The sequence below is a fragment of the Saccostrea cucullata genome, unplaced genomic scaffold (genome assembly GCF_032062105.1).
Source record: "Saccostrea cucullata isolate Sc308-1 unplaced genomic scaffold, CSIRO_AGI_Scuc_v1 ctg68, whole genome shotgun sequence".
Taxonomy (NCBI): domain Eukaryota; kingdom Metazoa; phylum Mollusca; class Bivalvia; order Ostreida; family Ostreidae; genus Saccostrea; species Saccostrea cuccullata.
Window position 1 is genome coordinate 645049 of NW_026939588.1, and position 16914 is coordinate 661962.

The 16914-nt window shown below is 35.2% G+C and overlaps 2 protein-coding genes across 4 annotated transcripts in view; one reads left to right on the forward strand and one right to left on the reverse strand.

Annotated features, from left to right (window-relative positions):
• Positions 1-13214, reverse strand: part of LOC134253391 (bridge-like lipid transfer protein family member 3B) — a 42587-nt gene extending 29373 nt beyond the window's left edge. For both annotated transcript variants that reach the window (XM_062735915.1, XM_062735914.1), the window contains exons 1-2: positions 13024-13214; positions 9809-9971 (exon numbers count right to left, since the gene is read on the reverse strand). In XM_062735915.1, the coding sequence (XP_062591899.1) occupies positions 9809-9971; positions 13024-13067 (207 nt within the window). In that variant the 5' untranslated portion in view covers positions 13068-13214. The remainder of the gene's footprint in view (positions 1-9808; positions 9972-13023) is intronic.
• A 1129-nt stretch (positions 13215-14343) lies between these two features.
• The window catches only part of LOC134253414 (uncharacterized), a 230129-nt gene continuing 227558 nt past the window's right edge, over positions 14344-16914 (forward strand). For both annotated transcript variants that reach the window (XR_009989123.1, XM_062735940.1), the window contains exons 1-2: positions 14344-14664; positions 16734-16844. Coding sequence is in view for 1 of the 2 variants with exons in the window: in XM_062735940.1 (XP_062591924.1) it covers positions 14517-14664; positions 16734-16844 (259 nt within the window). In the remaining variant the exon portion in view is untranslated. The remainder of the gene's footprint in view (positions 14665-16733; positions 16845-16914) is intronic.

A 16914-nucleotide genomic window follows, 5' to 3' on the forward strand; every position in this document is an offset into this window, starting at 1 on the left:
AATTGGTTAAAGCACATCTATGATCTGCCATGAAACATTGTTTTATTCTGGTGACAGTTCTGTAATAACAAAGTGGTATAATGAAAATGTAAGTCTAGATTTGGTATTTTCAAGTTCAAATATAAATTTGGCATTGGTCTACAAAAATGTCAATTCAGTATTGGCCACATTGTCATCATGATCATTGAATCAAATATCCTAATAGTGACTGGCATTTTCTACAACCTTCACTATTAACAAAATTTAATTCCTTTTTTCAGAATCTATATTCCTGAGGATATATAAGAAAAATTGAATTTTTTAATCAAAAGGCCGTTAAACAGTCATTAAAGACTTATCCGTTTGCCAACATTCCACCAGCTTCATCGTGTCCAATGCTTGTGAATAAAAACCCTTTCAGGTTTACAAAATACATTATTCAGGACATTTATTTTGTGTTTGCAGTCCTTTCATTGTGTGTATTTCATTTGGAACACGAACTACAGATCAATTGTCTGAATTTGTCAGTCAACCATCAGTTATCACCATCCCACACTTCAGGCAAAAATGTCACTATCTTGTGGACCTAATCATTGATCTACTTCTGGTAGAGAAGGCATCTACCACCTCCATAGGAATAACTTCATCACAGCCTAGACAACAAAGCTGAATACAACAAAACCTCAAAGCCTGGATAACAAAGCTGAATACAACAAAACCTTATACCTGACAACAATGTTTATATAAAAACTAAAAACAACAAATCAAAACAAACCCAAACAACACTGCTGACTACAACAAAACCTCAAAACCAGACAACAATGCTGGATACAACAAAACCTTAAAACCAGACACCAATGCATAATACAGCAAAATTAAGAACCAGACAACAATATTAAATAAAACAAAACCTCAAAACCTGGACAACAATACTGAAATTACAACAAAACCTTAAAACTGGACAATAATACTAAATACAATAAAATCTTTACACCAGACATCAATATTGAATACAACAAAAGCTTAAAACCTGGATAATAATTCTAAATACCGGTACAACAAAAAATTTGAATTGGACAACCAATGCTTAATTGATACAACAAAACCTTAAAACCAGACAACAATACTGAAATTACAGCAAAACCTTAACCAGACATCTATGTCAAATACAACAAAACCTTGAAACCTGGATAACAATGCTTGATGCAACAAAACCTCAAAACCAGACAACAACGTTGAATACAACAAAACCTCAAAACCTGACAAAAATGTTGATAACAGCAAAACTTTAAAATCAGAAAACAATGCTGAATACAACAAAATCTTAAAACCAGAAAACAATGCTGAATACAACAATACCTCAAAGAACACTTTATTAGAATCTTTATATATTCCTTATTGCATATGATAAAACTCTGTAATTTCTTCAACATTTGTGATGGTCTTGGATTTTGAGAAATTTTTGCTGAATTTTGATACCAAATTTGTGCATTTCCATACAAATGTTATAAATGTCTAACATTTTCAGTCCTATCTATCAGATTTATTACATCTCTCAGTGATGACAATGAAGAAAAATGAAATCTACACCTCAGCTGTATCAGTTCTGCATTCACTGATGCTAGCTTGCTGAAATTGTGTGATTTCTAATTAAGATGTCAACACAAATCAAACCAACCAGATTATTGTGTTCTTTTCTTGTGAGACTGGAATTGTCTCTGTAATAGTACTAGCAACATAAAAGTCATTAGCATCTTTGCCACTAATAGGTTTATTTGTTAAAATCACAAGCCAGACTAATTAAACAAAATGTGTACTTTTTAAACTTCCCTGTATCATGTTCATTAGTACTGTTTTTGTAGATCTATTTATCTGAAGCCGATCTGTTTCATACATGTATGGGTATAGGGATTGTAAAGTTGAAACTATACTCTAATTGACGCAAGCTAAATAGGCACATAAAATAATTCATAAATTGAACTTCAGTAAATACTCTGAAATCACATATTTTTGTGAGGTCACATTTTCGTGGTTGGAGTAAAAACCCTTGATTCATGGGGATGTGAATACTTGGATGAAGAATTGTTGAGTAGTTATGTAGTTATGTATGTAACATTTTACATTTCATGGAGGACATGAATTCGTGGGTCTCTTTATACCATGAAAACAACGAAAACTAGATGCTGTCATGAGACAGTAATACCCGCACTGAGGTGTTTGCCTCTAAAAACACAATCCTACGGGCGGCTTACCAAGGAAAAAATCAAAATAATTCTATATAATTCAGGCACGTAGCTTCGTTTTTGAAAGTGGGGGGGGGGGGGCCACCTGAGAAATTTTTTTTTACTAACCAAAAAAAAATTAAAAAGGAAAAAAAATGAAAGGGGGGGGGGGGGTAGTGGCCACTTTTTTTTCAAGGCAAAATTACTTTCAATTCCAATTTTTTCCCATATTTCCTTGCAATGTATATACTGTGGTAAAAAGTGGGGGGGGGGGGGGGCAACCATCTTTTCAATGGACATTTTCTTATAGTACAGGTAATGTTGGGAAAAAGGGGGGCAGCCCCCCCCCCCCCCCCCCCCCCCCCCCCCCCCCGGTTTCTACGTGCCTGTAATTTACATGTATTCATCATATTGGGTATGAAATTATCCCTGTGACTTATAACTCAGAACCTCTTATATTTATTTTACATGCTTAATTCATTATATACCAGTTTGAATTCTATTAATAATGTAAATTAGATTTTGATAAATGTTTTGCTCATAATAGGACCTTTTTAAATTTACTAATCCCCCCCCCCTTCTCGACACCACAATCACACAGTACATACATTTGGGAATAGGCTAGATGGAAAAGGTTTGTTAAAACATTGTTTGTTATGAATTAATTTAAAATTTGTTCTTGACATGTAAATTCTACATCACATCACGTTGCGTCACCCATTATCATATTTTTAGATTAAACTCCATTCGGTACACCTCGGCCAATTCCCACTTCATCTGATAAGGTGACGGAATCGATGGCACGAAGGTTTTCCGAATGGAATATCATTATAACATGCTGCAGAATGGTGTGCTTTGGATTAATTCATTTTGTGTTATAATATGGATTTATATTTCATGAAGTTTACAAGACCTATGGAGGTCGGTAAGTACAAGTTTAAGTATAGTGGGGGGTAAAATAAACCCAAACGATTAGGTTAAAGTTCAAAAAGGGTCAAAGATCATCGCATGCCACACTAGACGAATTTCATATTGTGAAGTTATCTCCCCTTGTCGATGTGACATTCAGTTACTGCCAATACTGGTGCGGATCCAGATTTTTTTTTTTCGGGAGTAGGGTGGGGGGTTCACATCTCAGTCAAAAAATTCATGCCTAGAATTTCCTGACAAGCAGGAGAAAAAAACTCATACACTGAAAACAAATAAACAAAAAAAACCCCAATGTTTTCTTAGTTAGGGGGTGGATGTCCAAAGTCATTTTTTATTTGCTTCAGTATATAGTCTTGTTTAATAACAAAGGAAATTCCAGGGGATGGGGGGTGGGGGTGGGGGGGGAGGGCCAATCTCCCTACCCACTCACTATCAATGAAATAACAATATATTTTGTGATTCCAATTAAATAGTATATTTTTTTCCATTTGACTAATTATGTACATATTTTGTTTCTTGTGTTTATATTATGTCTTTCTATTTGTCTGCAGAAATTATAACCTTGCCCATAAGTTTTAAGTGGGATGGGCTATACAATTGGCTTCCACATTTTATAGGTTTATTTCTTGTGACAATTAAGACCTTTTATTTGGGTACCATTAATTTTTACCTCTGATCACTTGACCTAGAATACACATTTTTACAAGAAAAATACCCAACTTTAAACTTGGCTTAAATTTTGATCAGTAGGTGCTAGGGCTTTCATGCTTAACATGTGTATTCATTGTGAACTGTCAACAGGTATAAATATGCTTGACCTTGACCGTAGAGTTTGAACCACTTAAAAAATTAACCTTGGCAATTAACTTTTGAAGAGGAAGTACTAGGGATTACTTATTTCACATGTGCATTCCTTGTGACAAGACTTTTTTCTGATACCAACAATTTGAATCCTTTGACCTTGACCTTTGAGTTTGACATATATTTGAGAAACTTCAACCTTCGCCATAGGCTACCAGACAGGGACATCAGTGTTTCACAAACACATCTTGTCTTCATTATTATTTGGTGGTGTCTCCATATGACGGAAAAATTCCAATGAGAGATGTATTCACAACAAACAAATTACTAAAGAAAATATAAAACATGAATATGTTGGTCATGCATATCTCTGCATGAAAAAAAACCCAGCTTTCAAGTACTGCAACCATATTGTAACCCTTTCAAAACACTCATTTGAGCTTTTCTGGTTTCCTTGTCATATAACGTCTGTTGGACATGTTTTCCATCTGTTTGTCTGAAAACTTTTTACATTTTTAACTTTTCTAGAACCACTGGTCCAATTTTACCCATGCAATTCATATAGAAATATGTACATTTGTATGTCAGACTGTTCTTCTGTCTGAATAAAATTAACCTTGGTTATCACGGTCATATCTACTGAATGAGAAGAGACAAGGCATTCATATTAAACTTATGTACTAGTATTTACCTGTGAGAATGGCATGGTTTTTTTTTTTTACATATGACCTAGAAGTTTGACCTACTTGCAAAAAAATTAAATTGTTATAAATTCATCATTTTGAAAGAGAAAAGTTAGGGCATTCATATTATAATGCATGTATATTATTACCTGTGATAAGACCTTCCAAATGAATCATGACTTTTACTCTGTGACCTTGACCTTGAAGCCTAACCTACTTTTCAAAAATGTTGCATTTGCTTATAACTTTTGATTGAGATGAGATATGACTCTCACATTTGACATGTACATTAATTACTCATAAAAATTCAAGCTGTTTTCCAGCTTGCAATGTTTTTTATGTGCCCGGATCGATAGATCCCGGGCGTATATTGTTTTTGTCCTGTCTGTCTGTTTGTCTGTTTATCTGTTTGTCTGTTTGTCTGTCGTCAACTTTAACCTTGGCCATAACTTTTGAACAATAAGAGATAAAGACTTCATATTTGGTATGCATACTCCACTAATAAAGTCCTTTCAAATGAAATCAAGGTCAATGACCTTGTGACCTTGACTGTGACCTATATGCTAAAAATAGCTTTTTCCACTGTTTGTCATAACTTTTTAACCATAAGAGATAGGGACTTCATATTTGGTATGCATACTCCAGTAATAAAGCCCTTTCAGTTGACAACAAAGTCAATGATCTTGTGACCTTGACTGTGACCTGTATGCTAAAAATAGCTTTTTACACTTTTTGCCATAACTTTTGAATCATAGGAGATAGGGACTTCATATTTGAGATGCATACTCCACTGATTAAGTTCTTTCAAATGACACCACGGTCAATGACCTTGTGACCTTGACTGTGACCAATATGCTAAAAACAGATTTTTTGAACTTTGTTGCCGCCGGGCCCATAGTGTTTCACAAACACATCTTGTTACTCTTTAACATTGATGTTTTACATAATTTTCAAGATATTTAACTCTCCTCAAAGATGATTAGGCTTCTGAGTAACATTAAGGAGGACTTCAGGAAAGACAGGACTTTTGGCACAAAAAATGTCATTTTTCCAACCCCATATGACCTCCCGGGGCAATATCAAAATTCCAAAACCTTGCTGCACATCTAAATGACACTATCAACCATCTCCCTAAAGATGATTAGCCTACTGTGTAAAATGTAAGAGGAGTTCAGGGAAGACGGGGCTTTTTGCATAAAAAATGTCATTTTTCGACCCCCATTTGACCCCCCGGGGCAAAATCAAAATTCCGAAACCTTACTGCACATCTACATGACACCCCCAACCATCTCCCAAAAGAGGAGTAGCCTACTGTGTAAAATGTAAGAGGAGTTCAGGGAAGACGGGGCTTTTTGCATAAAAAACGTCATTTTTCGACCCCCATTTGACCCCCCGGGGCAAAATCAAAATTCGGAAACCCTACTGCACATCTACATGACACCCCCAACCATCTCCCAAAAGATGATAAGCCTACTGTGTAAAATGTAAGAGGAGTTCAGGGAAGACAGGGCTTTTTGCATAAAAAATGTCATTTTTCGACCCCCATTTGACCCCCCAGTGCAAAATCAAAATTCTGAAACCTTACTGCACATCTACATGACACCCCAAACCATCTCCCTAAAGATGATTAGCCTACTGTGCAAAATGTAAGAGGAGTTCAGGGAAGACGGTGCTTTTTGGATAAAAACGTCATTTTTTGGATCCCCATTTGACCCCCCGGGGCAAAATCAAAATTCCGAAACCTTACTGCACATCTACATGACACCCCCAACCATCTCCCAAAAGATGATTAGCCTACTGTGTAAAATGTAAGAGGAGTTCAGGGAAGAAGGGGCTTTTTGCATAAAAAACGTCATTTTTCGACCCCCATTTGACCCCCCGGGGCAAAATCAAAATTCCGAAACCTTACTGCACATCTACATGACACCCCCAACCATCTCCCAAAAGATGATTAGCCTACTATGTAAAATGTAAGAGGAGTTCAGGGAAGACGGGGCTTTTTGCATAAAAAACGTCATTTTTCGACCCCCATTTGACCCCCCGGGGCAAAATCAAAATTCAGAAAGCTTACTGCACATCAACATGACACCATCAACCATCTCCCAAAAGATGATTAGCCTACTGTGTAAAATGTAAGAGGAGTTCAGGGAAGACAGGGCTTTTTGCATAAAAAACATCATTTTTCGACCCCCATTTGACCCCCCGGAGCAAAATCAAAATTCGGAAACCTTACTGCACATCTACATGACACCCCAAACCATCTCCCAAAAGATGATTAGCCTACTGTGTAAAATGTAAGAGGAGTTCAGGGAAGACGGGGCTTTTTGCATAAAAAACATCATTTTTCGACCCCCATTTGACCCCCCGGGGCAAAATCAAAATTCCGAAACCTTACTGCACATCTACATGACACCCCCAACCATCTCCCAAAAGATGATTAGCCTACTGTGTAAAATGTAAGAGGAGTTCAGGGAAGAAGGGGCTTTTTGCATAAAAAACGTCATTTTTCGACCCCCATTTGACCCCCCGGGGCAAAATCAAAATTCCGAAACCTTACTGCACATCTACATGACACCCCCAACCATCTCCCAAAAGATGATTAGCCTACTATGTAAAATGTAAGAGGAGTTCAGGGAAGACGGGGCTTTTTGCATAAAAAACGTCATTTTTCGACCCCCATTTGACCCCTCGAGGCAAAATCAAAATTCAGAAAGCTTACTGCACATCTACATGACACCATCAACCATCTCCCAAAAGATGATTAGCCTACTGTGTAAAATGTAAGAGGAGTTCAGGGAAGACAGGGCTTTTTGCATAAAAAACGTCATTTTTCGACCCCCATTTGACCCCCCGGGGCAAAATCAAAATTCGGAAACCTTACTGCACATCTACATGACACCCCAAACCATCTCCCAAAAGATGATTAGCCTACTGTGTAAAATGTAAGAGGAGTTCAGGGAAGACGGGGCTTTTTGCATAAAAAACATCATTTTTCGACCCCCATTTGACCCCCCGGGGCAAAATCAAAATTCGGAAACCTTACTGCACATCTACATGACACCCCCAACCATCTCCCAAAAGATGATTAGCCTACTGTGTAAAATGTAAGAGGAGTTCAGGGAAGACGGGGCTTTTTGCATAAAAAACGTCATTTTTCGACCCCCATTTGACCCCCCGGGGCAAAATCAAAATTCCGAAACGTTACTGCACATCTACATGACACCCCCAACCATCTCCCAAAAGATGATTAGCCTACTTTGTAAAATGTAAGAGGAGTTCAGGGAAGAAAAGTGTGACGGACGGACGGACGGACGGACGGACGGACATGAGTAACAACAATATACCCGAACTTTCTTTAGAAAGTGCGGGTATAATTAAACCCCCGTGAAAAATTGTGATTTCACAGTACTCAAAGATAAAGCCCACAGGGATGATCAACTATGAGTTTAAAAATATCTGTCATGTTTTCGGTGAAGATCTGATGTATAAATGTAATTTATTTAGACATAAATTTAGCTACTTAGATGATGTATCAAACCAGAAGTCTCTGTCGAGACTGTAGCTCTACTGGTTTGTACTTATCAAAAACCATTGCACTATTTTATGTATCTTTTTGTAGTCTACTTGTGTGCCAACTTATTTTGAAATCAAACTAAAACTGTAGAAGGAGTAGCGTTTTAAAAGAATTTCACAGAAAATTCTATTTCTAGTAACCATGGCAACACCGTTCATCGAAATCAAAAACCGATATACTATTCTTTGTATCTTAGTGTAGTCTACTTGTGTGCCAAGTTATATTGAAATCAGACCAAAACTGTAGAAGGAGTAGCGTTTTTAAGGAATTTCACAGAAAATTCTATTTTTAGTAACCATGGTAACACCGTTCATCAAAATCAAAAACCGATGCACAGTTCTATGTATCTTAGTGTAGTCTACTTGTGTGCCAAGTTATATTGTAATCAGACCAAAACTGTAGAAAGAGTAGCGTTTTAAAGGAATTTCACAGATAATTCTATTTTTAGTAACCATGGCAACACCGTTCATCGAAATCAAAAACCGATGCACTATTCTATGTATCTTAGTGTAGTCTACTTGTGTGCCATGTTATATTGAAATCAGACCAAAACTGTAGAAAGAGTAGCATTTTTCAGGAATTTCACAGAAAATTCTATTTTTAGTAACCATGGCAACACCATTCATCGAAATCAAAAACCGATGCACTATTCTTTGTATCTTAGTGTAGTCTACTTGTTTGCCAAGTTATATTGAAATCAGACACAAACTGTAGAAAGAGTAGCGTTTTTAAGGAATTTCACAGAAAATTCTATTTTTAGTCACCATGGCAACATCGTTCATAGAAATTAAAAACCGATGCACTATTCTATGTATCTTAGTGTAGTCTACTTGTGTGCCAAGTAATACTGAAATCAGACTAAAATTGAAGAAGGAGTAGCGTTTTGAAAAATTGTTTACAGACAGACGGACAGACAGACGGATAGACAGACAGACAGACGGACGGACGGATGCCGGACGCATTACTATCGCATAAGCTCTTCTGGTCTCTGACCAGTAGAGCTAAAAAATGAAATACCTCTTTATAAATAAATTGTTAAGATCTAAATCTAACACTATTTGTTGTGTTTCAGAACTTTAATAATTCTTAACTATATCAAATTAATCAAAATTTGCAGAATCTATAATTACAAAAAGCTGCCTGAAGGTTTCATCAGCACTGCCTCTAATTACATGTAATATAATAATAGACATGTACCAGTAGAATAGTGCATGATGAGAAGTATAACTGTGCATTGAACTTTTGTCTCTTGTTCAATATTCTTCTTCCTACTGATTATCATCATATAATTATCTTCTATACACATGTATTCAAAGGAAAGAGAATCTCACAGCCTACTTATCATGTTCATAAGTTCCTTTGCAAAGTACAGATCCTTGTAATTGTATCATGTGTAGAGGAGATAATTATATGATGATAATGGACAGTCTTATGGCATATCTAAATGGACAGTCTTATGGCATACCTTAATAACAGTCTTATGGCATACCTTAATGGACAGTCTTATGGCATACCTTAATGGACACTCTTATGGCATATCTAAATGGACAGTCCTGTGACATATCTTAAGGGACAGTCCTATGACATACCTTGATGGACAGTCTTAAATTATGGCATACCTTAATGGACAGTCTGTTGCAGACAGCTTTAGATAACTTCATCCATGTTGGCATGTCTAGGAGCTCCATTAGAACCGTCTCATCCAGCTCCAGGTTAGACAGTTCACCTTCTCCCTTCAATGTACTCAGGTTAATCTTGTCTGGAGACATGTTCTTGGTGAACCTTGAAGAGTGGTTAAAAAGGAAAATTGGTTCTTATTCTGTCACTTAGATGTCTTTAACACTGTTTTGACTTCCTTTTGATAATGCAAAATACACAGTCACGACATCAAGTCACGCCAGAGTGCAAATGTAGCAAATATGATGTGTGTGGTGATGAGCATGATAAAAATTAAAACTGAATCGGAATCTCGATCACCCTAACAGTATTCTCTTTAGAGAAATGGACAGTCTTTTCGCTTTTTGCCTATATCCATGCGCTTCCCAATTGAGCCTTCATGTTTTGATACTGGAAAATGTTTAAAATGTAGAGCCAGTGACAGCTTACACTTTAAATGACATTTCATCTAAAAATACATCTGAATCTATGTAACAATATCAATAATTTTAACATAAATAAAAACAACTGCCAAGAAAAAAAGAACCTTTACGTATGGTTAATCCATCCCAGAGCAAGTTAGAAAAAAAAAACTCTGATTCAGATAGAACTGAAAATATTTTTACAAAGTAATAATGAAACAACAAAATTGTTTATAATCATAATACCGAGTACGTTTAATTAAGGAGGAATTATTTTCTCAAGCTCTGTTCAAAGTCTTTTAATATTTACTAAACAATACATGGGAGATGTATCGTAGGGTACAAAAGTATCACCTCAAATTGCAGTATCAATGTCTTGCCATATATGGAGTTTTCTTTGCTACATTGCCAATACACAGAATGCATTCTATCACTGGGTCCGTGGGACAATTATCATTTTAACAATAGGACCAAAGTTTTTTTATCTCTTGGTTTATGATTCTGGCGACCCTATTTTTCCCTGTTTACGAAAATAAAAATAATGTGTCTGATCTCCAAACTGTCTTCTTATTCTGGAATTTTCTCAACCAAACGACTGTTTTTATAATTTATAACGCATCTTTTATAACACATCTTAATCATTAAAGTGTTTTAAGATATGCAGACTCTCACAAACATTCAAATGACCTGAATATATACGAATTTTACGGTAAAAGCTTGTTGTGAAAGCAGTCCATCACTTGTGGAGTTTCCAAAAACTTTTTCATGTGTGGAAATGCTGACCAGGGAATAGGCGATGCGCTTTACCCATATTTGTCCCAGTGCAATGTGTCTATTAAGTAATTCCAGAAGAAGGAAAACCATCAACAGTAACAGAGCCTGTTATATTGGTGATTGGTAAGAACTGTGATATGTCTGACAAATGTATTTTTGAGTGAACATTTAAATCAAATCATATAAAAGAGAAAAATATATTACTTGAGAACACGATGTCTCAAGTCTCAAAGTAATCTTGTCCTATAATTAATGTTTTATTGAAGGGTACAAGAATTTTTTTTAAAATATGAAATCTGACACATGCAATTGCTATTAAACTTCCATAAAAACAAAAGTTTTGATCTTTAATTTCATTTCATTTTTTTCAGGATAACCTCCTCTATACTTGTGGTTCTATGCTTTTCCCTGAAGGTCACAGGTTTCATGATACTGTTGTGGTGAGAGAAGGGCTCGAGTGTGCTGCTGAAATGAAGACTACTTATTATGCAGGTATATATAATAAAAATTAAAACAACAAAGACTTGATCCAGAAAGTATTATTTACACCTTGAATATATTTTACTGTTTTAATGTTTTTGACATCACTTTTAGTAGAATTAAACTTTTATGCAATATTTTCTCCTTCCAGGCATCACCACCAAATTTCAGCCAGTTTGTTTCTTTCAAGGGACATCGAGGTGGACAGTACTTCACAGACTGTGCAAGACTTGAGAAAAAAAATAAAGCATTGTTCGACATATTTATGTAAACTGCATATCAAGAGGGATTCAGGATCATTCAGCCTAACGTTAAAGTTCGAAATTCTTTGAAAGTGAACCAAAAGTGATCATGAAAAATAATAAAAGTTAAAAAATATTTTGTGTTTATAATTTTTATTTGAATAGATTTCAATGCTACTCGAAAAAAATACGTCAAGGTTCCAAATTATTTTTATTTTTCGACCACCCAATGCATATTTTTGTGGCAAAAAATTGTCAACCAAAAAAAAATATATATAAAATTTGGCCTAGAACATTCTATCTAGCTTTCACATATGAAAACATGAAATGATGAAAGTTTGTGAAGATAAGAGGTTGTAGGCAAAAACCTGTCCACTTCTTTAAGGAGAATAACCTTAACTCGTACCATCAACTTATCAAAATAAAATACATCATATTACATGTAAACTACTAAAAGGTACAAATGTTTCAAACTTTGTACTCCTAAATAATTATTAACCCTTTGATAAAAATTATAATCCCTCTACAACTGGCACCGAAACTTTGTATAGTAATCCATTTTTCTTCTGTTCGGATTATTAAATTTATTATACAGATATGTGTGATAAATAAAGAAATCACTATGTTTATTTACAATGAAATGTTCTAATATTAAAGCTGCACCTACTTGGATAAGTGGGGGAATTTGGTTTTTGGGGGGGGAAGCCATCTTCTTTCTTTCAACCAGGAAAACTTAACATAAAAATATCTCTCCTGTCTGCCCACACAGAAACATATATATATTTAATCTCTTTATTTCAATCCCGCGTTCTTAATTTCCTTTTGGGTCCTTTTGACGCCATTATTTCCTTTTGTCTCTTTCATCAACGAGAAAAAAAAGTCGTAAAGCAAAAAAAAAATAAAAATAAATACTTTTGTTAAATCTTTTAATCATTCACAATAAGAATTTACATTTAAGCTAAAAGAAAGAGGTTATAGGCAAAAATTGCTCACTTCTTTAAGGAGAAATTTTGTATATATTGATATAAAATACATCATATTACATGTAAACTATGGAGGTACGTTTCAAACTTTGTTAAACATACACCTTTGATAAAAATTAAACTTCTCTCTCTTTTTTAAATATTTATTTGCAACTTTTTTGAAAACAATTCTCTATTTTGCACATAAACAATTTCTCTGAAACATTACTGTGTAGAAAATATGTACATCAGAAATATCTGTATGATGCAGACACATGTAATATGGAATCAATTTCACTTGGATAAGTGTTTTAGAATTTGGTTTTTGATGATTGAAGCCATCTTCTTTCTTTCTACCAAGAAAACTTAACATAAAAATATCTCTCCTGTCTGCCCACACAGAAACATTACATATTTAGACCTGTCATCCGCAAACGAGTTTGTTTCGCCCGTTTCTTGACGCCATTATTTCAGTTTGTCTCTTGCATCAACGAGAAAAAAAGTATCAAAGCATTTAAAAAACCGAAAACAGATATAGTTTTGTTAAATCTTTTAATCATTCTAAATAAGAATTTACATTTAACTAAAAGAAAGATATAGACTAACGAATTGCTCCCTGAAATTTTGTATATATTGATATGAGCGGTCGTTGTCCATGGAGGGCGGATCCCACTGTTAAACATACACCTTTTCTAATGAAACTTCTCTCTCTTTTTTAAATATTTATTTGCAACTTTTTGAAAACAATTCTCAGTATTTTGCACATAAACACGTTCACTGAAACATTAGTCTTACATAAATATGTACATCAGAAATCTGTGTGGTGCAGAGACAAATGTAACATGGAATCAATTTCAGGTGGAAAAAAGGGGGGGGGGGTGTTACATCACAAATATTGAAAAGTCGAACAAAAGAAGAAGAAGAAAAGAATAGACTCCCCTCCCATTATTCTACCATATTGAAATAAATGTTTGTGCTCGGCTGTAAGTGTTAGAAACATGACTGTCTGATTGTAATTTCTGAAATTACTCTGAAATTACTGGGTGGTAGTTTTAAAATACGAAATCCAGATTAACAGGTTATAGTGTTTATCAACAGAACTGAATATTATTATGTGCATTTAAACTTTCGAAAAGCTTTGCATTAATATCACACATCAAAAGTAAATTTTACGGCACAAAGTGAGGATTGTTTTATTTTATTTATTTATGGTGGCATAGGCCTATATATCTGCCCCCTAAGTGTAAGATTAATTCAGTTTTGAGGTTCAAAATTTGGATTTTATCAATTATTATTTTGATCAAATTATCACATCTGTTTAACATTTTGTGAAAAGAAAAGAAGAATGTTGCAAAATAGATGTAAAAATACTGAATATTAGTCCAAAATTATCCTCACTCGGATTTTTTAATTAAAAGTAAGTTGTTTTTTTTTTAAATAATATATCTACAACTAAGAAAAAGAAGAAATAATGACTAACTTATTGCCATTTACAACGATTGTAGTCAAGACCTTACACAAGTTATGATCCATTGACAAAATTTGTCTTCAGACCCAGTCAAATATTCATTCCATCGACACGCCTATGCATTTTCTTTTAAATGGAAAATTGACCCGAGGTTAAGTTTAAACAGAACGTAAATTATTGTGGAGTTTTAGAAACTACATTATACAGCCGTTTTCCACCGTAACAACTGACAAAGATGATGTTTGCGCGGTCCTTGCTGTTTATTTTTGCTGGGATGATAAGATAAATATTTTACATATGTCCACAGGTGTAACTAGCTAGTCATGGCTTCCGTGGTCTGTCCTCGGGATCAGAATGAATGGGAGGAACGATCCAAACACTGCGTGGCTAACGAACAAAATTACCACTGTCTGAAGGACGAATACGGGAACTTTGTCAATGCCTGTGTCAATAAGATATGGATTCAACCAGGTAAATTACTATAGTGCACACCTTTAATGCAAGAATGCATATCTAATGTGAAACAGGGCGTGACCACTATCAAGGCTGATTGGAACAGTAAGTAAATTTGAATGCTAGATAGGTACATGTACAAAAGCTTCCGAGTAGTGAGGAAGCAATTTTTAACTGCTCACGATCACCTATATCTGCTGTCATAATGATGTTTTTTTTATCTATCGTATACATGCATGTCTATGTAGAATTGCTTGTACTCTAGACCCTCGTACGTGTTTACCAACCAGCCATAAACCACATTTTACGACACACACCCATTCTGTTCTTTCATTTCATCTCAACTAGTAAGGTGTGTTTCTGGTTGGGTTCTATTTACTTAGACATACTAGACACGTTGGTCATGCAATTTGACCAACAAGTGTACAGCTATCATAGAGTGACCTGGACCTTTGATCGTATCGGCGTACGTATATAGAGAATTAACCTTGTCTTTTGAAGTGACTACAGATGTACCTTTATAATTATTTAGGAGAGAATTCATTCATCCAAGAAACTGCATGTCCCTTGGGGGCTGCTGGGGGATATTCTCGTACCCACGTGCACCACACATGCAGCCAATAAAATGATTTTTGGCCTTTCTAGGCCATTTAGCATGCAGGGGAAGGCATATTCTCGTTAGAGAAGTGCAGGCGCGGATCCAGAAATTTTTTCCAGGGGGGTCCACCCCAGTCCATGCAAAAAAGTTTCCAACCTTGGCAGAAATTTCTTGACAACAACAACAACAACCAAAAAAACCCAAACAAACGAACAAACCAAAAAAAAAACAAAAAACAAAACACCAACCTAAACTCATTTCCCAAACATGAAAAACCTATTTCATGGGTTGGGGTGGGGGTGTCATTGACTTTTAAAATTAACTTCATACCAGAACTTTTCATACAAATTTCGCATAGATCTGTTTTCGAGGAGGAGTCCGCGTTTTCTAGGGGGGGGGGGGGTTCAAAGGTTACTTTTACTTGGTTCAGGATATACATTTAACAATTATGCAAATCCAGCTCCCTACACCCTATAGATCAGCGCATAGAAGTGGACGGACTTTCGCCTACATCCTGTTTGAACCACGATTGATTGCATGTAAAAGAATAACTAGCATAACCTTTTAAAAAATTAAATTGTAGTATAAGTGACTAAAAATGATGTTCAATTTAATATAAGAAGTTTTTTTTCTTTATTTCCTTTGTTGTTTTCAAGTTTTTAAAGATTTACATAAAGTGTTTTTTTCAGAATTCCTAGTCATCAGTGAGGAACATATATACATGTCATTGTTTGCTATAAACCTCATATTTATATGAATACATTAAAATTAGTTAATATCATTTGCTCCCCATTCCTGGGCCAGAAGCAATAATTTCATACATAATCAGGTACTATATTTTACCCCCCCCCCATATAACATGCATTTAATGCTACGTTCTATATCACATGCACACGAACAGACAAACGCACTGACATGTGTGCCAGGTTAAGATTTTGTAAATGTATATTCTGACATTGGATATTAACTTCTAAAAGCAGCATTTTTGATTCGTTTGATATTATGCAAGAGGGATTAAATAACGTTGACCGTGGGTTGTAATAAGAAACATGACAAAAGGTTTACAGGTCAAGCAACAAACGATTAATTTCTTTTAAAGACTTTAACATAACATTTGATGGGTAATTTGAAACTTGGTGAATGAGAGTCAAAGAGAGGTAACTTCTTAAATGTCTCTGTTTCATTGATGGGGGAGGGAGATAAGTTCGTACTTTACTGGGTTTTTTTTCTGTCCTACAATCGTTATTACGTAGATACAACTATGTCTTAAATTACTTTAAATATAAAGCAATTAATTCATGTACTAGCATTGTTTGTATTTATTTTGTAGGGATCTCTCTAGCTGTCTGTCTGTCTGTCTGTCCGTCCGAGTCTCACCCAGAAATGACTATCCGTTAAACATGTTAAATTACAATATATTTCTCAGTTAATTTCGCGGCCTTTTCAATGAAAACGTTAAGATCTTCATGTCTTTTTCTTTTTTTTACAGGAAGGTGTCCGGTCTTCATAAGTGAGGAACACCGACTGGAATCCGCCGCCTGCAAGTCTACCGAATACACGTGTCCTGAGATCACTTATAATTCCAACGAAGTCTTTAAATGTAATACAGTATCTCCTTGCTATTTTCTGTATTTACTAGATTGGAGTAGGCGTATAGTATGTGGATTCTG